Raw genomic sequence first — 24,431 nt, 5'->3', positions numbered from 1 at the left:
TGTGCCTCTTCTGGAAAGCGGTGATACAAAGCGTAGCCTGTCTAGGAACGAGTTGGCGTTTGCGAGATGCTGCTACTGGTGCCGCCGCTGCTGTTCTTGCTGCGGGAGGCAATACATCTACCCAGTGGGCTGTCACAGTCATATAGTCCTGAGTCTGCCCTGCTCCACTTGTCCATGGTTAAGTGGACATTGGGTACAACTGCATTTTTTAGAACACTGGTGACTCTTTTTCTGACGTCTGTGTACATTTTCGGTATCGCCTGCCTAGAGAAATGGAACCTAGATGGTATTTTGTACCGGGGACACAGTACCTCAATCAAGTCTCTAGTTGCCTGTGAATTAACGGTGGATACCGGACACACGTTTCTCACCGCCCAGGCCGCCCAGGCTGCCAAGGCCTGAGTTATCCGCTTTGCAGCAGGATGACTGCTGTGATATTTCATCTTCCTCGCAAAGGACTGTTGGACAGTCAATTGCTTACTGGAAGTAGTACAAGGGGTCTTCCGACTTCCCCTCTGGGATGACGATCGACTCCCAGCAGCAACAACAGCAGCACCAGCAGCAGTAGGCGTTACACTCAAGGATGCATCGGAGGAATCCCAGGCAGGAGAGGACTCGTCAGACTTGACAGTGACATGGCCTGCAGGACTATTGGCTTTCCTGTGTAAGGAGGAAATTGACACTGAGGGAGTTGGTGGTGTGGTTTGCAGGAGCTTGGTTACAAGAGGAAGGGATTTAGTGGTCAGTGGACTGCTTCCGCTGTCATCCAAAGTTTTTGAACTTGTCACTGACTTCTGATGAATGCGGTCCAGGTGACGTATAAGGGAGGATGTTCCTAGGTGGTTAACGTCCTTACGCCTACTTATTACAGCTTGACAAAGGCGACACATGGCTAGACACCAGTTGTCCGCATTTCTGTTAAAATAATTCCACACCGAAGAGGTGATTTTTTTTGTATTTTGACCAGGCATGTCAATGGACATATTCGTCCCACAGACAACAGGTGTCTCCCCGGGTGCCTGACTTAAACAAACCACCTCACCATCAGAATCCTCTGTCAGTTTCCTCCCCAGCACCAGCAACACCCATATCCTCATCCTGGTGTACTTCAACAGTGACATCTTCAATTTGACTATCAGGAACTGGACTGCGGGTGCTCCTTCCAGCAATTGCAGGGAACGTGCAAATGGTGGAAGGCGCAACCTCTTCCCGTCCAGTGTTGGGAAGGTCAGGCATCGCAACTGACACAATTGGACTCTCCTTGGGGATTTGTGATTTAGAAGAACGCACAGTTCTTTGCTGTGCTTTTGCCATCTTAACTCTTTTAAGTTTTCTAGCAGGAGGATGACTGCTTCCATCCTCAGGTGAAGCTGAACCACTAGCCTTGAACATAGGCCAGGGCCTCAGCCGTTCCTTGCCACTCCATGTCGTAAATGGCACATTGGCAAGTTTACGCTTCTCCTCAGACGATTTTGATTTAGATTTTTGGGTCATTTTACTGAGCTTTATTTTATTGGATTTTACATGCTCTCTACTATGACATTGTGCATCGGCCTTGGCAGACTACGTTGATGGCATTTCATCGTCTCGCCATGACTAGTGGCAGCAGCTTCAGCACGAGGTGGAAGTGGATCTTGATCTTTCCCTATTTTACCCTCCACATTTTTGTTCTCCATTTTTTAATGTGTGGAATTATATGCCAGTAATAGATCAACGTATAATACTGGTGGTCACTGGTCAGCAAAACTCTGCACTGTACTCCTCCTATATAATATACTGGTGGTCCCCAGTCCCCACAATAAAGCAGTGTGAGCACAGATATATGCAGCACACTGAGCACAGATATGGAGCGTTTTTCAGGCAGAGAACGTATAATACTGGTGGTCACTGGTCAGCAAAACTCTGCACTGTACTCCTCCTATATAATATACTGGTGGTCCCCAGTCCCCACAATAAAGCAGTGTGAGCACAGATATATGCAGCACACTGAGCACAGATATGGAGCGTTTTTCAGGCAGAGAACGTATAATACTGGTGGTCACTGGTCAGCAAAACTCTGCACTGTACTCCTCCTATAATACTGCTGGTCCCCAGAATAAAGATATTTGCAGCCCCCTGAAACAAAGTGAGAGGACGCCAGCCACGCCAGACTTTTGAAATACCCCTCCGATAGCCAGGTGCCCATACCTGTGGTCAGCCGGTGGCGGATCTAGACTTTACTTTTAGAAGAAGGAAGGGGGGGGGAGGGGGTGTTTAAGAATACTGACTCCTCTCCTTTCTGCTCATTACTCCTCCCATTTGAGTTAATATTTGCGGTGTTGACCCTTCATTTTCAAGACCTCTGCCATTCGCCCTGGCATTCTGTCAATCAACTTCTGAGCCACATACTGACTGATGGCCGCCCATTCTTGCCTAATCAATGCTTGGAGTTTGTCAGAATTTGTAGGGTTTTGTTTGTCCACCCGCCTCTTGAGGACTGCCCACAAGTTCTCAATGGGATAAAGGTCTGGGGGGTTTTCAGGCCATAGACCACAATGTAGATATTTTGAACCCTGAACCACTTCGTTATCACTTCTGTCTTATGGCAAGGTGCTCCATCATGGTTGAAAAGGCATTGTTCCTCACCAAAAGGATGTTTTGGTGCCATTCTTTATTCATGGCTGTGTTCTTAGGCAAAATTGTGAGTGAGTTGGCATGACAAGGGCAGCAAAGAAGCCACTTCTCTCCAGGAAAAACATCTGGGACAGACTGATATTCTGAAAAAGGTACAGGGATTGGACTGCTGAGGACAGGGGAAAAGTCATTTTCTCTGATGAATCCACTTTCAGATTGTTTGGGGCATCTTGAAAAACGCTTGTCCGGAGAAGGAAAGGTGAGCACTACCATCCTGTGTAGTGCCAACAGTAAGATACAAGATATAATAATGAGCCCGGAACACAGCCAAGTCACCACTCCTTAATACTGTACTATATGTGACTATATCTTGTGACGGTGTGGCTAAATTTTAAAGATGACAGCCACTTGTACCAGAATAAGGAGAATATAAGGCTCAGTTCTATACTTGGTGATTATTACTCACCTGTGCTGATGTCTGTAGGGATTTCCTCCTCCTTACACTGCTGATCACACATTACATAAGTCTCTTCTTCCTCCTCTGTATCTTCTACCTTCATATCAGTCACATACGTCTCTTCTTCTCCCTCTGCATTTTCTATCTTCATATCAGTCACATACGTCTTTTCTTCTCCATCTTTGTCTTCTACCTTAATATTAGTCAGAGCTGCACCCTAAACAATAAAAACATCTTAATAATATTTGATTTCATTAATAGAAACTTAAAGGGAGGACATCAGAGTATAAGACGCACAGATTCTCCACACATAAAGTAGTGACAGTCACTTTGGTATTTAGTGAGACCCTAAATCCCAACTACCTGATCCTCCTGTGGGATTTTCTGATTCACCTCTGCACAGTCCTGGGAATAGAGAGGACGGGGACATCTCTCTGGGGTATTCCTGTTACTGGCCCCATCTGTAGGAGACACACAGTGACTGAGTACATTGTATATATGTGATTAGGTCACCCGTGAACCTGTTTTCTCTATCCTCTTACCCAGTGATGTGAGGGGCCGGTGATTCTCCATCATCACGTCCTTGTACAGACCCCTGTGTTCCTCTATATACTTCCACTCCTCCGTGGAGAAATAGACGGTGACGTCCTCACACCTTATAGGAACCTGACACACACAATGAAACAGTCATCACCCAGACACATCCTCTGGTGTTACTGTATAATGTCCCATTCCCAGCAGTCACCTCTCCAGTCATCACCCAGACACATCCCCCAGTGTTACTGTATAATGCCCCATTCCCAGCAGTCACCTCTCCAGTCATCACTCAGACATATCCCCCGGTGTTACTGTATAATGTCCCATTCCCAGCAGTCACCTCTCCAGTCATCACCCGGACACATTCCCTGGTGTTACTGTATAACGCCCCATTCCCAGCAGTCACCTCTCCAGTCATCACCCAAACACATTCCCTGGTGTTACTGTATAATGTCCCATTCCCAGCAGTCACCTCTCCAGTCATCACACAGACACATCCCCTGGTGTTACTGTATAATGCCCCATTCCCAGCAGTCACCTCTCCAGTCATCACCCATACACATCCCCTGGTGTTACTGTATAATGTCCCATTACCAGCAGTCACCTCTCCAGTCATCACCCAGACACATCCCCTGGTGTTACTGTATAATGCCCCATCCCCAGCAGTCACCTCTCCAGTCATCACCCAGACACATCCCCCGGTGTTACTGTATAATGTCCCATTCCCAGCAGTCACCTCTCCAGTCATCACCCAGACACATCCCCCGGTGTTACTGTATAATGTCCCATTCCCAGCAGTCACCTCTCCAGTCATCACCCAGACACATCCCCTGGTGTTACTGTATAATGCCCCATTCCCAGCAGTCACCTCTCCAGTCACATCCCCTGGTGTTACTGTACAATGCCCCATTCCCAGCAGTCACCTCTCCAGTCACATCCCCTGGTGTTACTGTATAATGTCCCATTCCCAGCAGTCACCTCTCCAGTCATCACCCAGACACATCCCCTGGTGTTACTGTATAATGTCCCATTCCCAGCAGTCACCTCTCCAGTCATCACCCAGACACAACCCCTGGTGTTACTGTATAATGTCCCATTCCCAGCAGTCACCTCTCCTGTCATCACCCAGACACATCCCCTCGTGTTACTATATAATGTCCCATTCCCAGAAGTCACCTCTCCAGTCATCACCCAGACACATCCCCTGATGTTACTGTATAATGCCCCATTCCCAGCAGTCACCTCTCCAGTCATCACCCAGACACATCCCCTGGTGTTACTGTATAATGTCCCATTCCCAGCAGTCACCTCTCCAGTCATCACCCAGACACATACCCTGGTGTTACTGTATAATGCCCCATTCCCAGCAGTCACCTCACCAGTCACATCCCCTGGTGTTACTGTATAATGTCCCATTCTCCAGCAGTCACCTCTCCAGTCATCACCCAGACACATCCCCTGGTGTTACTGTATAATGTCCCATTCCCAGCAGTCACCTCTCCAGTCATCACCCACATACCCTGGTGTTACTGTATAATGCCCCATTCCCAGCAGTCATCTCTCCAGTCATCACCCAGACACACCCCCTGGTGTTACTGTATAATGCCCCATTCACAGCAGTCACCTCTCCAGTCACATCCCCTGGTGTTACTGTATAATGTCCCATTCCCAGCATTCACCTCTCCAGTCATCACCCAGACACATCCCCCGGTGTTACTGTATAATGTCCCATTCCCAGTAGTCACCTCTCCAGTCATCACCCAGACACATCCCCTGGTGTTACTGTATAATGTCCCATTCTCCAGCAGTCACCTCTCCAGTCATCACCCATACACATCCCCTGGTGTTACTGTATAATGTGCCATTCCCAGCAGTCACCTCTCCAGTAATTACCCAGACACATCCCCTGGTGTTACTGTATAATGTTCCATTCCCAGCAGTCACCTCTCCAGTCATCACCCAGATACATCCCCTTGTGTTACTGTATAATGTCCCATTCCCAGCAGTCACCTCTCCAGTCAGCAGCTGAATGATCTTGTTGGTGAGTTCCAGGATCTTCTGGTCATTGTGCCTCTCATGTATCAGTGAGTGAGGTGGAGGCAACGGGATGGGGCTCTGGGTCCTGCATAATACTACTTATTGCTGATGTCTCACACTCACTATTGTGTAAATCCGTGTATCGAGAGAGATACTTCAATGAAAAATATTTTTTTCTAACAGATAAAATGTGCAAATATAAATGGGTCAAATATAAAATTCCAAAACACGGTTCTGTCTGGACACATTTCTTTCATATTATCTATCTATCTATCTATCTATCTATCTACACACACACACACGTTAAGTCTCCCATATCCAGAATTCTGAAATACAGACTATTCCAAAAGGGAGAGTTATGGTAGACTTACCTTTGTTAACTATCTTCGAAGCATATAAGGTACACAGGGAACATCGGGGTTGTAGTAGTGGATGAGGAAACCGGGCACCAAACAGTTAATGCTTTTCAAGAGAATCCCAGAATGGTCAGCTTCCCTCCTCTATAACTCCGCCTCCAGGCACAGGCAATCAGTTTTGTTAACCAGCTCAATGCAGGAAGCAAAAAGGAGAGAAGAAAGATGTTAAACACATAACACATTCTCACGACAGGAGAAAGAAACCAGAGGCCAATGCCATACAAACCCAGAGAGGCCAGGTGCGTCAGGGTGGGCGCCCCGTGGACCCTATGTACTTAGAAGAAATAGAGCCAACAAAGGTGAGTCTACCATAACTCTCCCTACCTTCAGCCTAGTACATAGGGTTCTACAGGGAACATCAGGGATGTCCTAAAGCAGGATAAGAGAATCCGGCGTCCAAAAGAAGCATCCTGGGAGGCAAATGTATTAAAGGCATAAAACCTAACAAATGTTTGGAACGAAGACCACGTAGCCGCCTTGCACAATTGCTCGGCGGACGCCCCACTGCGTGCCGCCCAAAAAGGTCCCCCAGACCGAGTATAATGGGCAGAAACTGAAGCTGGTAATGGAATGTCAGCTCAAGTGCAAACAAGTGCAATGACCATTCTAATCCATCTGGCCAGCGTCTGCTTATTAGCAGGCCAGCTACGCTTGTGAAATTCAAAGAGAACAAAAAGGGCATCAGAGCACCTAATAGATGCAGTATGGTCCAAAAAGATACGTTGAGCCCTAACCACATACAAATGAATGTTCCTTAGCCACAGGTCTCAAGAGATTAAGGTCGGAACCACAATCTCTTGATTAAGGTGAAAAGAGGAAACCACTTTAGTGAGGTAACCAGGTCTAGTTTGGAGAACCGCTCTGTCATGGTGGAAAATCAGGAAGGGAGGACGACAGGACAGTGCTCCCAAGTCTGATACTAGTGTTCACTCTAGGCTGTTTTAGCAGGGCGCCGCGCCCTGCCCGATTTTTTAAGAGCAAAACCCACCCTGCCCTTTCTGCGGCGCCCTGCTAAAACAGCCACCCGCTTTCTGCCCTCTCAGCATGTAAAGATGCCGCGCGCATGCGCGCGGCATCCATTCACGCTGTCAGAGAGCTTGGAGAAAGCCCAGCACCTCCGTAGGTGCTGGGCACGCCCCCAAAAGTGACGGCACCGGCCGCCCACGCCCCCGTCTGTGGACTGAACCGCCCACTTGCATTACGTGCAAGTGACCACGCTCCCTATTTGCATGGCCACGCCGCGCGCTTGTGCTCCTCGTGGACCCGCGTCCTACCCTGCCCGTCCCCTAGAGTGAACACTAGATACCCTTCTAGCAGAAGCAATAGCTAGTAAGAAAAGGGTCTTGGCAGTCAGCCATTTGAGTTCCAACAATTCCAGAGGTTTGAAGGGGGCCTCCTGAAGAGCCTCCAACACAACAGACAGGAGGGACATAGGGAGGTTGAATGCGAATAACACCCTGAAGAAACGTGTGTACATCAGGTAGTGAGGCAATCTTGTGTTGGAACCAAACAGACAAGACCGAAAAGAGTATCTTGAGAGAGGCAAGATGAAGTCCTAAGTCCACACCTCTGAAAAAATGCAAGAATTCTGGAAGTACGTAACTTAGTGGAATAATAATGCTTGGCAGCGCACCAGGTGAAGTAAGAGTGCCACACTCTATAGTAGATACATGCAGAGGCCGGTTTGCAGGCCTTAAGCATGGTTTGAATAACGGCCTCCGAAAATCCTTTGGTCCTCTGGAGCGATGCTTCAAGAGCCACGCCATCAAAAAACAGCTGGGCCAGGTCCGGATGGAGACATGGGCCCTGGGAGAGAAGGTCTCGTTGCTGAGGAAGTGGAAGGGGTCACTCTACTTAGAGGCCCTGAAGATCGGAGAACCAATGCCGTCTGGGTGATGCCAGAGCTACCAGAATGAGGTTTCCTCCTTCTTATTTGAACTTCCAAAGGACCTAAAGTAGAAGGGATCCCAGAGGAAAGATGTAAGGTAGACAAAAAGGTCCACGGGATTGACAATGCATCCATGAATGCTGCTTGGGGATCTCTGGTTTGTGATCTGCAGACCTAAACCTTGTAATTGTGTGGAGAGGCCATGAGATCCACGTCTGGTAGACTCCATTTGTACACCAGGAGTTGAAAGACCTCTGGGTGAAAAGCCCATTCTCTGGTGTGAACATCCTGATGACTGAGGAAGTTTGCCACCCAGCTGAGCACTACCGGAATGAACACAGCCGATATGGCTGGTAGATGACGTTCCGCCCATTGCAGAATTTTGGACACCTCCAGTTTTGCCATGTGGATGCGAGTGCCGCCCTGGTGATTGATATAAGCCACCGTGGTGGCATTGTCCGAATGAACTTGAACTGGTCTGTCCTGTAGGAGAGGACGGGCTAGGGTCAATGCCTTGAACACCGCTCTCAACTCCAACACATTGTTTGGCAAGTGAGACTCTTCCCTGGTCCAACGTCCCTGAAACGAGTGCTGTTCTGTTACCTCTTTCCAGCCCCGAAGACTGGCATCCGTCGTTAGTAGGTCCCAGTTGGGGATCCAGAAGGGATGACCCGTTCAGTTGCTGGTCCTGTAGCCACCAGGTCAGCAACAGGCGGAGTCAGACATATCATTTGTGATCTGATCCGATGAGGGTGGTCATTCCACCTGGAGAGGATCAGACATTGCAGAGGACGGGAGTGAAACTGAGCATACTCAGATGACACAATCAGTCCGAGAAATTGCATAGCTGAATGTACAGACACCTGAGGACGGTAAAGGAAGTGAATTTGAACGAGACGGCGTACCCGTGAGAGGCAACTTCTAACATCCAAGCGTCTAAAGTGGTTGTGTTCCAAACCTGTGCACAGTGTAGAAGTCGGCCTCCCACCGTGGGGTCCCCCAGGGGGAGGCCCGCCCCGTCAGGCTGCAAGTTTGTCTGGTTTTGTTGCAGGCTGACGAGATGCCTAGGGTTGCTTGGCCTTGGGCTTAGATAGTTTTGCTGGGCGTGACTGTCCCTTAGCCTTGCCTTGTGGACGAAAGATGTGAAAAGCAGCACTTATGGCCCTCTGAGCAGGATTTGTTGGGGGTGAAACAGCCGTCTTGGCTGCAACCAAGGATGTCACAATTTTATCTAGTTCTTCCCCAAAAAAGATTATCTCCCGTAAAGGGAAGAATTTACAAGTAGCCAAAGAATACGGCGTACCAGTAGCTGAAACCTTTGCGGCCAACACTCCAGCCTCAGATGACACTCCCTGATATAATGAGGCAGTTTTAATATGAGTCAGATACATTCTGCCTTCGTCGGAAATATCCAGAGGGAGTTCCTCCTCAAGTGCTGGAACCCATGCTTCTATAGTCTTTGCGGCCCAGGAAGCTCCACAGTGAGTCTATGTATAGCCCCTGTGAGGGAATAGATAGATTTCAGACAGCTTTCAATACGTTTGTCTGTTGGTTCCCTCAGGGTGGTGACAGTGGTATCAGGCAGAGTGGATGACACCTCGAGACACGGGTGACATGAGAGTCAACTGGAGGTTGAGTTTTTCATTTGTTACAGATAGCTGCTTTTACCCGGAGTGTTCCAGGGTTCCAGTCTAATGTCCATTAAATGATCAGAATGCGGAAAATAAGAATTTACTTACCGATAATTCTATTTCTCGGAGTCCGTAGTGGATGCTGGGGTTCCTGAAAGGACCATGGGGAATAGCGGCTCCGCAGGAGACAGGGCACAAAAGTAAAGCTTTTCCGATCAGGTGGTGTGCACTGGCTCCTCCCCCTATGACCCTCCTCCAGACTCCAGTTAGGTACTGTGCCCGGACGAGCGTACACAATAAGGGAGGAATTTTGAATCCCGGGTAAGACTCATACCAGCCACACCAATCACACCGTACAACTTGTGATCTAAACCCAGTTAACAGTATGATAACAAAAGGAGCCTCTGAAAGACGGCTTCCTACAACAATAACCCGATTTTTGTAACAATAACTATGTACAAGTATTGCAGAATAATCCGCACTTGGGATGGGCGCCCAGCATCCACTACGGACTCCGAGAAATAGAATTATCGGTAAGTAAATTCTTATTTTCTCTATCGTCCTAGTGGATGCTGGGGTTCCTGAAAGGACCATGGGGATTATACCAAAGCTCCCAAACGGGCGGGAGAGTGCGGATGACTCTGCAGCACCGAATGAGAGAACTCCAGGTCCTCTTTTTGCCAGGGTATCAAATTTGTAGAATTTTACAAACGTGTTCTCCCCCGACCACGTAGCTGCTCGGCAGAGTTGTAATGCCGAGACCCCTCGGGCAGCCGCCCAAGATGAGCCCACCTTCCTTGTGGAATGGGCATTTACATATTTTTTTTTTGCTGTGGCAAGCCTGCCACAGAATGTGCAAGCTGAATTGTACTACAAATCCAACGAGCAATAGTCTGCTTAGAAGCAGGAGCACCCAGCTTGTTGGGTGCATACAGGATAAACAGCAAGTCAGATTTCCTGACTCCAGCCGACCTGGAAACTATATTTTCAGGGCCCTGACAACATCCAGCAACTTGGAGTCCTCCAAGTCCCTAGTAGCCGCAGGTACCACAATAAGCTGGTTCAGGTGAAACGCTGACACCACCTTAGGGAGAAACTGGGGACGAGTCCACAGCTTTGCTCTGTCCGAATGGACAATCAGATATGGCTTTGTGAGATAAAGCCGCCAATTCTGACACTCGCCTGGCCGAGGTCAGGACCAACAGCATGGTCGCTTTCCATGTGAGATATATCAAATCCACAGATTTGAGTTGTTAAAACCAATGTGATTTTAGGAATCCCAAACTACGTTGAGATCGCCCAGTGCCACTGGAGACATCAAAAAGGGGGTTGTATATGCAGTACTCCCTTAACAACTTCTGGACTTCAGGAACTGAAGCCAATTTCTTTCTGGAAGAAAATCGACCGGTCGAAATTTGAACCTTAATGGACCCCAATTTGAGACCCATATACACTCCTGTTTGCAGGAAATGTAGGAATTAACCTAGTTGAAATTCTTCCGTGGAGCCTTCCTGGCCTCACACCATGGAACACATTTTCACCTAAGCAGTGATAATGTTGTGCGGTCACCTCCTTCCTGGCTCTGACCAGGGTAGGGATGACCTCTTCCGGAATGCCTTTTTCCCTTAGGATCCGGCGTTCACCCGTCAACGCGGCTGCGGTAAGTCATGGAACAGACATGATTCTTGCTGAATCAAGATCCTTTCTAGTATCTCTTGAAGTTCCGGGTACCAAGTTCTTCTTGGCCAAACCGGAGCCACGAGTATAGTTCTTACTCCTCTCCTTCCTATCATTCTCCATACACTGGGTATGAAAGGCAGAGGAGGGAACACATACACCGACTGGTACACCCACGGTGTTACCAGAGCGTCCCAGCTATTGCCTGAGGGTCTCTAGACCTGGCGCTTCATGTGGGACGCCATCATAACCACCTTTGGTCTTTCCCAACGGTTTACAAACATGTGGAAACTTCCAGATGAAGTTCCCACTTTTCCGGGTGGAATTCATTCATGCTGAGGAAATCTTCCTAGTTGTCCACTCCCGGAATGAACACTGCTGACAGTGTTATCACATGATTTTTCGCCCAGCGAAGAATCCTTGCTGTCATTGCCCTCCTGCTTCTTGTGCCGCCCCATCTGTTTACGAGGGCGACTGCCATGATGATGTCCTACTGGATCAGCACCGGTTGACTTTGAAGCAGAGGTCTTCCTAGGCTCAGAGCATCGTAAATTGCCCTTAGCTCCAGTATATTCATGTGGAGAGAAATCTCCAGACTTGACCACACTTCCTTGGAAATTTCTTCCCTGTGTGACTGTTCCCCAGCCTCTCAGGCTGGCATCCGTGGTCACCAGAACACAGTCCTGAATGCTGAATGTGCTGCCCTCTAGAAGATGAGCACTCTGCAGCCCCCACAGAAGAGACACCCTTGTCCTTGGAGACAGGGTTATCCGCTGATGCATCTGAAGATGCGATCCGGACCATTCGTCCCGCAAATCCCCCTGAAAAGTTTTTGCGTGAGATCTGCCGAATGGAATCGCTTCGTATGAAGCCACCATTTTTCCCAGGACTCCTGTGCATTGATGCACTGATACTTGGCCTGGTTTTAGGAGGTTTCTGACTAGGTCGGATAACTCCCCGGCTTTCCCCTCCAGGAGAAATACCTCTTTCTGGACTATGCCCAGAATCATTCCTAGGAACAGCAGACGTATCATCGGAAAACAGCTGCGATTTTTGGAATATTTAGAATCCACTCGTGCTGTCGTAGAACTACTTTAGATAGTTCTTTTCCGACCTCCAACTGTTCTCTGGAAACTTGCCCCTTTCAGGATATCGTCCAAGTAAGGGATAATTAAGATGCCTTTCTTCTTTTAAGAATCATCTTTTCGGCCATTACCTTGGTAAAGGCCCGGGGTGCCGTGGATAATTCAACGGCAGCGTCTGAAACTGATATTGACAGTTCTGTATCACGAACCAGAGGTACCCTTGTTGAGAAGGGCAAATTTGGACATGGAGGTAATCCTTGATGTCCAGGGACACTATATAGTCCCCTTTTTTCCGGTTCTCTATCACTGCTCTGAGTGACTCCATCTTGATTTGAACCTTTTTATGTAAGTGTTCAAAGATTTCAGATTTAGACTATGTCTCACCAAGCCGTCTGGCTTCAGTACCACAATATAGTGTGGAAGACTAATACCCTTTTCCTTGTTGTAGGAGGGGTACTTTGATTATCACCTGCTGGAAATACAGCTTGTGAATTTTTTCCCAATACTGCCTCCCTGTCGGAGGGAGCCGTTGGTAAAGCAGGCTTCAGGAACCTGCGAGGAAAAAATGTCTCGACTCTCCAATCTGTACCCCTGGGATAATACTTGTACGATCTAGGGGTCAACTTGCGAGTGATCCCACTGCGCGCTGAGACTCTTGAGACTACCCCCCCACCTCACCTGAGTCCGCTTGCACGGCCCCAGCGTCACGCTGAGGACTTGGCAGACGCGGTGGAGGGCTTCTTTTCCTGGGAAGGGGCTGCCTGCTGCAGTCTACTTCCCTTTCCTCTATGTCTGGGCAGATATGACTGGCCTTTTGCCCGCTTGCCCACATGGGAAACGGAAGGATTGAGGCTGAAAAGACAGTGTCTTTTTCTGCTGAGATGTAACTTGGGGTAAAAAGGTTGGATTTCCCAGCTGTAGCCGTGGCCCCCAGGTCCGATGGACCGACCCCAAATAACTCCTTCCCTTTATACGGCAATACTTCCATGTGCCGTATGGGATCTGTATCACCTGACCACTGTCGTGTCCATGACATCTTCTGGGAGATATGGACAACGCACTTATCTTGATGCCAGAGTGCAAATATCCCTCTGTGCATCTCGCATACATATATATAGAATGCATCCTATTAAATGCTCTATATCAATAAAATATTTTTAGTCAGGGAATTCGACCAAGCCAACCCAGCACTGCATCTCCAGGCTGATGGCGATCGCTGGTCGCAGTATAACCACCGTATGTGTGTATATACTTTTTAGGATATTTTTCCAGCTGCCTATCAGCTGGCTCCTTGAGGGCGGCCGTATCTGGAGACGGTAACGCCACTTGATAAGCGTGTGAGCGCCTTATGCACCCTAAGGGGTGTTTCCCAACGCGCCCTAACTTCTGGCGGGAAAGGGTATAACGCCAATATTTGCTATCGGGGTAAACCCACGCATCATCACACACTTCATTTTATTTTATCTGATTCAGGAAAAACTACAGGTAGTTTTTTCACTCCCACATAATACCCTTTTTTGTGGTACTTGTAGTATCAGAAATATGTAACACCTCCTTCATTGCCCCTAACGTGTGGCCCTAATGAGGAATACGTTTGTTTATTCACCGTCGACACTGGATTCAGTGTCCGTGTCTGTGTCTGTGTCGACCGACTGAGGTAAATGGGCGTTTTTTTTTTTTTTTTTAAAAACCCCTGACGGTGTTTCTGAGACGCCTGGACCGGTACTAATTGTTTGTCGGCCGTCTCATGTCGTCAACCGACCTTGCAGCGTGTTGACATTTTCACGTAATTCCCTAAATAAGCCATCCATTCCGGTGTCGACTCCCTAGAGAGTGACATCACCATTACAGGCAATTTCTCCGCCTCCTCCAACATCGTCCTCATACATGTCGACACACACGTACCGACACACAGCACACACACCTGGAATGCTCTGACAGAGGACAGGACCCCACTAGCCCTTTGGAGAGACAGAGGGAGAGTTTGCCAGCACACACCAAAAAACGCTATAATTACATAGGGACAACCTTATATAAGTGTTTCTCCCTAATAGCATCTTTATATATATATTTATATCGCCAATTAGTGCCCCCCTCTCTGTTTAAACCCTGTTTCTGTAGTGCAGTGCAGGGGAGAGCCTGGGAGCCTTCTCTCCAGCCTTTCTGTGAGAGAAAAAATGGCGCTGTGTGCTGAGGAGATAGGCCCCGCCCCTTTTCCGGCGGGCTCGTCTCCCGCTCTTTAGTGAAGTTTGGCAGGGGTTAAATATCTCCATATAGCCTCTGGGGGCTATATGTGAGGTATTTTTAGCCAGTATATAGGTTTACATTTGCCTCCCAGGGCGCCCCCCCCCAGCGCCCTGCACCCTCAGTGACAGCGTGTGAAGTGTGCTGAGAGGAAAATGGCGCACAGCTGCAGTGCTGTGCGCTACCTTTAGAAGACTGTCAGAGTCTTCAGCCGCCGATTCTGGACCTCTTCTAACTTCAGCATCTGCAAGGGGGCCGGCGGCGCGGCTCCGGTGACCATCCAGGCTGTACCTGTGATCGTCCCTCTGGAGCTGATGTCCAGTAGCCAAGAAGCCAATCCATCCTGCACGCAGGTGAGTTCACTTCTTCTCCCCTCAGTCCCTCGTTGCAGTGATCCTGTTGCCAGCAGGACTCACTGTAAAATAAAAAACCTAAGCTAAACTTTTCTAAGCAGCTCTTTAGGAGAGCCACCTAGATTGCACCCTTCTCGGCCGGGCACAAAAATCTAACTGGAGTCTGGAGGAGGGTCATAGGGGGAGGAGCCAGTGCACACCACCTGATCGGAAAAGCTTTACTTTTGTGCCCTGTCTCCTGCGGAGCCGCTATTCCCCATGGTCCTTTCAGGAACCCCAGCATCCACTAGGACGATAGAGAAATTCCGTTTTAATCACCTTCTGCTTTTCAAACACATCAGTTTTCTCAGACACTGGTGTGGGTTCCTCCTCATCTGAAAGGTGTAGAATATGTTTTATTGCTTCCACAAGGGCAGGTACATCTACCAAAATGGGAGCTTCCTCTTCTGCAGCACAGGAGTTTGTCAGATAGAGCTGTATGCTCCCCTTCCTCTTCAGATGACACGTCTGAGAGGACTGTGGATTGGCAGAATGAGGTAGCCTGCTTAGAGGAACCAGTGGCAAGCCTATGACCTGTCAGGGCCTTTTGTCTAGTCAGAGTCTGTGTCAGTTGTTGCAGCTGATTAGACATTATCCGTCCAAGGGGGATTCACTATAGGTACCACATTAGGAGGTAGGGCCATAGGGGGCCCATAGGAGGCGTTCTACCAAAGTACCCAAGAGTGTAGAAAAAGCCGCCTAGGGAGGTTCTTGCGTGGGGGGCAGCAGCAGCAGACTGACTGGGAGGTTTGTAACAGCACAGAGTCCATCCAGTAAAATGGCTGCCCAGTCTCTGTAGGGAAGGAGGGGGAGTGAGGAAGCTCAAGGGCAGGAAATCTGCAGTAGATGGCGCCCAGAGCTGGGGGAGGGGCTACAGGACAAAGAGCCACCTCCCCTATTCTGGTCTTCCACCCCAGGTACTTACGGGGCTTAAGTAAATAGGTGTATGAACACCTGGACCTGTGCCCGCTTTGCCCTGGTGGTCTAGTGGGGTCCCTGTCCAGAGACAGTGTCCACGCCAGCGCCGCAGTCCATCTCCCTAGACCGAGATTTAAATGTACCTGTACCCCGATGCTTGCCAAGAGCAGTCCTGGGTCCGCACAGCAGCAGTGCTAGAAGTCGCATGTGTTCCCGCAGCAAGTACCCGTCTTGATGCTTCCGCCAGCGGGAGTTTCGGCACCAGCGGGAGGGGTGGGGTGGGGGGGTCGGTGATGGTGGCCCAGCGCAGAAGTCACACTAACTGCCAGCTCAGAAGAATCCATTCAAAGAAGTATTTTAAGTCAAAAAGTAAAAGCTGTTGGGGCTGCCCCTATCTAGGTGCACCAAATTTCTGCTGGCACTAACTTAAAACTGATTGGCTGTGCCTGGAGGTGGCTCTATAGAGGAGGGAAGCCGAGCATTCTGGGATACGATTGAAAAGCATTAACTATTTGGTTCCTGGATTCCTTATCCACCACTACAACCCCGATGTTCCCTGTGGAACCCTGTGTACCCTGCTGAAGAAATACAGAATTATTTTAACACGGCTGAGATAATGACATATTTGGTTTCTGTTGGTTCAATGCACGACAACTTTGTTTAATGCACAGAATTATTAAAAATATTGTAAAATACTGACTGTGTTTATAAGGTGGATATGAGACATACATGCAGTCTGTGCTTAGACTTGGGTCCCATCCCCAAGATATCACAATATGGTATGCAAATATTCCAAAATATGGAAAAAACGATCTCCAGAATATCTCTGCTCCCAAACATTTTGGATATGGCAGACTCTTTTGGAACATGCATGAAGCATATATCTTATCTGGTAGCTTTGGCACCAATTAGACATAGAACAAAGTGGTCTTGCCTGTCTTATGCACAAAAAAATAATTAAAATGCTGCAGATAAAAAAATTATTACAGCCAACTACCCCCCCATATAATAATGCCACATATCAGTGTGAGCTGTGTTATTCCCCCTCATATATCACTGTACGGTCCCCTCTCCCCTATATAATAATACCACATACCAGTGTGTGCCGGGAGCTGTGTTATTCCCCCTCATGTATCACTGTACAGTCCCCTCTCCCCTATATAAAAATACCACATATCTGTGTGTGTCGGGAGCTGTGTTATTCCCCCTCATATATCACTGTACAGTCCCCTCTCCCCTATATAATAATAATAATACTACCACATATCAGTGTGTGCCGGGAGCTGTGTCATTCCCCCTCGTATATCACTGTACGTTCCCCTCTCCCCTAAATAATTAAACCACATACCAGTGTGTGCCAGGAGTGGTGTTATTCCCCCTCATATATCACTGTATGGTCACCTCTCCCCTATATAATAATAATACCACATATCAGTGTGTGCCGGGAGCTGTGTTATTCCCCCTCGTACATCACTGTACGGTCCACTCCCCACTAGATAATAATAATACCACATATCAGTGTGTGCTGGTAGCTGTGTTATTACCCCTCATATATCACTGTACGGTCACCTCTCCCCTATATAATAATAATAATACCACCACATATCAGTGTGTGCTGGGAGCTGTGTTATTCCCCCTCATATATCACTGTACAGTACCCTCTCCCCTATATAATAATAATACCACCACATATCAGTGTGTGCTGGGAGCTGTGTTATTACCCCTCATATATCACTATACGGTCCCCTCTCCCCTATATAATAATACCCCATATCAGTGTGTGCCGGGGGCTGTGTTATTCTTCCTCATGTATCACTGTACAGTCCCCTCTCCCCTATATAATAATACCACATATCTGTGTGTCGGGAGCTGTGTTATTCCCCCTCATATATCACTGTACGGTCCCCTCTCCCCTATATAATAATAATAATACTACCACATATCAGTGTGTGCCAGTAGTGATGTTATTCCCCATCATATAACACTGTATGGTCACCTCTCCCCTATATAATAATAATACCACATATCAGTGTGTGCCGGGAGCTGTGTTATTCCCCCTCGTACATCACTGTACGGTCCACTCCCCCCTAGATAATAATAATACCACATATCAGTGTGTGCTGGTAGCTGTGTTATTACCCCTCATATATCACTGTACGGTCACCTCTCCCCTATATAATAATAATACCACATAGTGTGTGCTGGGAGCTGTGTTATTCCCCCTCATATATCCCTGTACAGTACCCTCTCCCCTATATAATAATAATACCACCACATATCAGTGTGTGCTGGGAGCTGTGTTATTACCCCTCATATATCACTATACGGTCCCCTCTCCCCTATATAATAATACCACATATCAGTGTGTGCCGGGGGCTGTGTTATTCCCCCTCATGTATCACTGTACAGTCCCCTCTCCCCTATATAATAATACCACATATCTGTGTGTCGGGAGCTGTGTTATTCCCCCTCATATATCACTGTACGGTCCCCTCTTCCCTATATAATAATACCCCATATCAGTATGTGCCGGGGGCTGTGTTATACCCCCTCATGTAGCACTGTACAGTCCCCTCTCCCCTATATAATAATACCACATACCAGTGTGTGCCGGGAGCTGTGTTATTCCCCCTCATGTATCACTGTACAGTCCCCTCTCCCCTATATAATAATAATAATACCACATATCAGTGTGTGCCAGGAGTGATGTTATTCCCAATCATATATCACTGTATGGTCACCTCTCCCCTATATAATAATAATACCACATATCAGTGTGTGCCGGGAGCTGTGTTATTCCCCCTCGTACATCACTGTACGGTCCACTCCCCCCTAGATAATAATAATACCACATATCAGTGTGTGCTGGTAGCTGTGTTATTACCTCTCATATATCACTGTACGGTCACCTCTCCCCTATATAATAATAATACCACATAGTGTGTGCTGGGAGCTGTGTTATTCCCCCTCATATATCACTGTACAGTCCCCTCTCCCCTATATAATAATAATACCACCACATATCAGTGTGTGCTGGGAGCTGTGTTATTACCCCTCATATATCACTATACGGTCCCCTCTCCCCTATATAATACCACATATCAGTGTGTGCCGGGGGCTGTGTTATTCCCCCTCATGTATCACTGTACAGTCCCCTCTCCCCTATATAATAATACCACATATCTGTGTGTGTCGGGGGCTGTGTTATTCCCCCTCATATATCACTGTACAGTCCCCTCTCCCCTATATAATAATAATAATAATACCACATAGTGTGTGCCGGTAGCTGTGTTATCCCCATCATATATCACTGTACAGTCCCCTCTCCCCTATATAATAATAATAATACCACATATCAGTGTGTGCCGGGAGCTGTGTTGTTCCCCCTCATATATCACTGTATGGTCACCTCTCCCCTATATAATAATAATACCACATATCAGTGTGTGCCAGGAGCTGTGTTATTCCCCCTCATACATCACTGTACGGTCAACTCCCCCCTAGATAATAATACCACATATCAGTGTGTGTAGGGAGCTGTGTTATTACCCCTCATATATCACTGTACAGTCCCCTCTCCCCTATATAATAATAATACCACATATCAGTGTGTGCTGGGAGCTGTATTATTCCCCCTCATATATCACTGTACGGTCCCCTCTCCCCTATATAATAATAATAATACCACATATCAGTGTGTGCTGGGAGCTGTGTTATTCCCCCTCATATATCACTGTACGGTCACCTCTCCCCTATATAATAATAATACCACATATCAGAGTATGCCGGGAGCTGTGTTATTCCCCCTCATATCACTGTATGGTCCCCTCTCCCCTATATAATAATAATACCACATATCAGTCATATAATGACTACCACATCGTATTCACCTCACCACTCCCTCCTACATCTCCAGCCTCATTTCCTCACACACCTCCTCCTGCTCTCTTCACTCTGCTAACGACTAGGGATGGACATCGGAACGTGATGGTTTGTAACCATCAATGTTTTTTTTTTATGTTAGTGTTTTTACCTTTCGATGGCGGCAAACATTGGAATGCCGCCATTGAAAGGTAAAAACACTAAGATGGAATGGTAAGCATTTGATGGTGTTCCAATGCCTGCTATAAGTCCTGCCACCAGTCCTATCCTCACCTGTCCGCGCTGCAGAGGATTTGCGCATGCACAATTCATATGATTTTTTTTTCTATCGAATTGTTTTGATGTGATGATTAGTTACCATTGCATTGTAAGATTCGATGGCGGAAGCCCAGCCATCGTACGATGGTGGGATTCCGATGTCCATCCCTACTAATGACTGCTACCTCACCTCAACCTCACCACTCCCTGTACATCTCCAGGGGATACAGTTATGTGACCAGCGGTCACAAAACTGGCCCCTGAATGGCGACCAACAGGGACTATTCCCACTCGTAAGTCCACAACTCCCATAGAGTGGGAATAGAACCTGTGGCGAAAGCAGCGAGCAAGGGGCTTGCAGCGCTCGTCCCCGTCCCCCGCTCCATTTAGCAGCTAGGATACCGGCTTCGGTCCTGACCGTCGGTTACGCATACCCAACACATCTCCAGCCTCATTTCCTCACACCCCCTCCTGCTCTCTTCCCTCTGCTAATGACTGCCACCTCACCTCCACCTCACCGCTCACCCTACATCTCCAGCCTCATTTCCTCACACACCCTCCTGCTCTCTTCCCTCTGCTAATGACTGCCACCTCACGTCCACCTCACCCCTTCCCCTACATCTCCAGCCTCATTTTCTCACACACCCTCCTGCTCTCTTCCCTCTGCTAATGACTGCCACCTCACCTCCACCTCACCGCTCACCCTACATCTCCAGCCTCATTTCCTCACACACCCTCCTGCTCTCTTCCCTCTGCTAATGACTGCCACCTCACCTCCACCTCACCCCTTCCCCTACATCTCCAGCCTCATTTTCTCACACACCCTCCTGCTCTCTTCCCTCTGCTAATGACTGCCACCTCACCTCCACCTCACCCCTTCCCCTACATCTCCAGCCTCATTTCCTCACACACCCTCCTGCTCTCTTCCCTCTGCTAATGACTGCCGCCTCACCTCCACCTCACCACTCCCCCTACATCTCCAGCCTCATTTCCTCACACACTCCTCCTGCTCTCTTCCCTCTGCTAATGACTGCTGCCTCACCTCCACCTCACCGCTTCCCCTACATCTCCAGCCTCATTTCCTCACACCCCTCCTGCTCTCTTCCCTCTGCTAATGACTGCCACCTCACCTCCGCCTCACCGCTCCCCCTACATCTCCAGCCTCATTTCCTCACACACCCTCCTGCTCTCTTCCCTCTGCTAATGACTGCCGCCTCACCTCCACCTCACCGCTCCCCCTACATCTCCAGCCTCATTTCCTCACATCTCTTCTGCTCTCTTCCCTCTACCAATGACTGTCGCCTCACCTCCACTTCACCACTCCCCCTACACCTCCAGCCTCATTTCCTCACATCCCCCTTCTGCTCTCTTCCCTCTGCTAATGACTGCCGCCTTACCTCCACTTCACCGCTCCCCCCTACATCTCCAGCCTCATTTCCTCACACACCCTCCTGCTCTCTTCCCTCTGCTAATGACTGCCACCTCACCGCTCCCCCTACATCTCCAGCCTCTTTTCCTCACACCCCCCTCCTGCTCTCTTCCCTCTGCTAATGACTGCCACCTCACCTCCACCTCACCGCTCCCCCTACACCTCCAGCCTCATTTCCTCACATCCCCCTTCTGCTCTCTTCCCTCTGCTAATGACTGCAGCCTTACCTCCACTTCACCGCTCCCCCCCTACATCTCCAGCCTCATTTCCACACACCCTCCTGCTCTCTTCCCTCTGCTAATGACTGCTGCCTCACCTCCACCTCACCGCTTCCCCTACATCTCCAGCCTCATTTCCTCACACCCCTCCTGCTCTCTTCCCTCTGCTAATGACTGCCACCTCACCTCCGCCTCACCGCTCCCCCTACATCTCCAGCCTCATTTCCTCACACACCCTCCTGCTCTCTTCCCTCTGCTAATGACTGCCGCCTCACCTCCACCTCACCCCTTCCCCTACATCTCCAGCCTCATTTCCTCACACACCCTCCTGCTCTCTTCCCTCTGCTAATGACTGCCACCTCACCTCCACCTTACCGCTCCCCCTACACCCTCCAGCCTATTTTCCTCACATACTCAATCCTGCTCTCTTGCCTCTGCTAATGACTGCTGCCTCATCTCCACCTCACCGCTCCCCCTACATCTCCAGCCTCGTTTCCTCACACTCGCTCCTGCTCTCTTCCCTCTGCTAATGACTGCCGTCTCACCTCCACCTCACCGCTCCCCCTACACCTCCAGCCTCATTTCCTCACATCCCCCTTCTGCTCTCTTCCCTCTGCTAATGACTGCAGCCTTACCTCCACTTCACTGCTCCCCCCTACATCTCCAGCCTCATTTCCTCACATCTCTTCCTGCTCTCTTCCCTCTACCAATGACTGTCGCCTTACCTCCACTTCACCGCTCCCCTTACATCTCCAGCCTCATTTCCTCACCCCCTCTCCTGCTCTCTTCCCTCTGCTAATGACTGCAGTCTTACCTCCACCTCACCGCTCCCCCTACATCTCCAGCCTCTTTTCCTCACACCCCCCTCCTGCTCTCTTCCCTCTGCTAATGACTGCCACCTCACCCCTTCCCCTACATCTCCAGCCTCATTTCCTCACACACCCTCCTGCTCTCTTCCCTCTGCTAATGACTGCCACCTCACCGCTCCCCCTACACCCTCCAGCCTCATTTCCTCACACACCCTCCTGCTCTCTTCCCTCTGCTAATGACTGCCGCCTCATCTCCACCTCACCGCTCCCCCTACATCTCCAGCCTCGTTTCCTCACACTCTCTCCTGCTCTCTTTCCCCTGCTAATGACTGCCGTCTCACCTCCACCTCACCGCTCCCCCCTACATCTCCAGCCTCATTTCCTCACACCCCCCTCCTGCTCTCTTCCCTCTGCTAATGACTGCAGCCTTACCTCCACTTCACCGCTCCCCCTACAACTCCAGCCTCATTTCCTCACACCCCCCTACTGCTCTCTTGCCTCTACCAATGACTGCCGCCTCACCTCCACTTCACAGCTCCCCCTACATCTCCAGACTCATTTCCTCACCACCCCCCTCCTGCTCTCTTCCCTCTGCTAATGACTGCAGCCTCACCTTCACCTCACCGCTCCCCCTACATCTCAGCCTCATTTCCTCACACATCCCCTCCTGGGACTCTTCACTCCTAACCTCTGAAAAAAACGCCTCACTCCACTCACTCAGCTTTACGGCCTCCATGTGTGGTTTATATGGTAATAATATAACTGGTATCCCTCGTGCATAATTACATTTGCTGTTCTTACTGTAAGAAAGAGAATAGCACTGTTTACTGTATTAGAATTTGGCAAACATAAAAACATGCAAGGGGATTAATGGGACTTTGTACTAAGCTTTGGGGAGAGATAAAGTGAACGGAAATAAAGTACCAACCAACCAGCTCCAAACTGCCATGTTACAGGCTGTGCTTGAAAAATTACAGTTAGGAGCTGATTGGCTGGTACTTGACCTCTGTACACGTTCTCTCTCTCCAAAGCTTAGTACACGGACTCCAAAATTACTTATACACATTTAAAAATCAGTAACATAATTTGGAGGAAAGGTTTTCATGCTGAATGACCCTCGTTGCTTCTAAATGCAGCTTCCACTGACATCCATGGAGGGGGAGGGGAGAGGAAGGGGGGGGGGGATAAAGGGAATTGGGGGTGCCATGTAGGGATAATGCTGTGGAGCTATCTCAGGTGGCCTCTATGTGGGTGATAAATGGGCACTATGGGGTCAACTATATGTGCGTGTCAGATGAGCACAATGGGGTGACCTATATGTGGGTGTGAGATGGGCACTATGGGGTAAACTATATGTGCGTGTCAGGTGAGCACAATGGGGTGACCTATATGTGGGTGTGAAATGGGCACTACGGGGTGACCTATATGTGGGTGTGAGATGGGCACTATGGGGTGACCTATATGTGGGTGTGAGATGGGCACTATGGGGTGACCTATATGTGGATGTGAGATGGGCACTATGGGGTGACCTATATGTGGGTGTGAGACATACTTGCCTACTTGACCCTCTCCATGAGGGAGAAAATGCTCTGTTCCTGGACTCTCCTGGTAATGTATCATTGCCATCACCTGTGGTGAAACACATTTCTTATCAATTAACTAGCTCACCACAGGTGATGGTAATCATACATTACCAGGAAAGTCCAGGAACAGAGTATTTTCTCCCTCATGGAGAGGGTCAGGTAGGCAAGTATGGTGTGAGATGGGCAATATGGGGTGGGCACTGGGAGCGGTGAGAGGGGCATACAGAGGATATAATACGGATTACAGACTAGCAGGAGACCATTATTAGGCTGAGATGAGGCATTATACGGGAACCAGGTGAGGTATAATGAGGCTGAGGTGGGTGATAAGTGGGCATGGGGTGGGAAACCAGGAGG

The 24,431-nt window shown here is 48.9% G+C and overlaps 2 protein-coding genes across 6 annotated transcripts in view; one reads left to right on the top strand and one right to left on the bottom strand.

Annotated features, from left to right (window-relative positions):
- Positions 1-24,431, top strand: part of LOC134983965 (oocyte zinc finger protein XlCOF6.1-like) — a 237,030-nt gene that overhangs the window by 189,693 nt on the left and 22,906 nt on the right. The window lies entirely within an intron of this gene.
- LOC134983979 (gastrula zinc finger protein XlCGF28.1-like) overlaps positions 1-24,431 on the bottom strand; it is a 32,166-nt gene that overhangs the window by 7,092 nt on the left and 643 nt on the right. For 2 of the 4 annotated variants that reach the window (XM_063949632.1, XM_063949635.1), the window contains exons 2-4: positions 3,613-3,736; positions 3,434-3,531; positions 3,080-3,287 (exon numbers count right to left, since the gene is read on the bottom strand). In XM_063949632.1, the coding sequence (XP_063805702.1) occupies positions 3,080-3,287; positions 3,434-3,531; positions 3,613-3,646 (340 nt within the window). In that variant the 5' untranslated portion in view covers positions 3,647-3,736. Of the gene's footprint in view, positions 1-3,079; positions 3,288-3,433; positions 3,532-3,612; positions 3,737-5,617; positions 7,010-23,208; positions 23,438-24,431 lie in introns of those variants that run through there. The other 2 variants (XM_063949634.1, XM_063949633.1) reach the window with 2 other exon arrangements.

Source organism: Pseudophryne corroboree (assembly GCF_028390025.1).
Source record: "Pseudophryne corroboree isolate aPseCor3 chromosome 3 unlocalized genomic scaffold, aPseCor3.hap2 SUPER_3_unloc_3, whole genome shotgun sequence".
Classification (NCBI taxonomy): domain Eukaryota; kingdom Metazoa; phylum Chordata; class Amphibia; order Anura; family Myobatrachidae; genus Pseudophryne; species Pseudophryne corroboree.
Note: the sequence above shows the minus strand (reverse complement) of the source record. Positions and strands in the feature narration are given on the sequence as shown.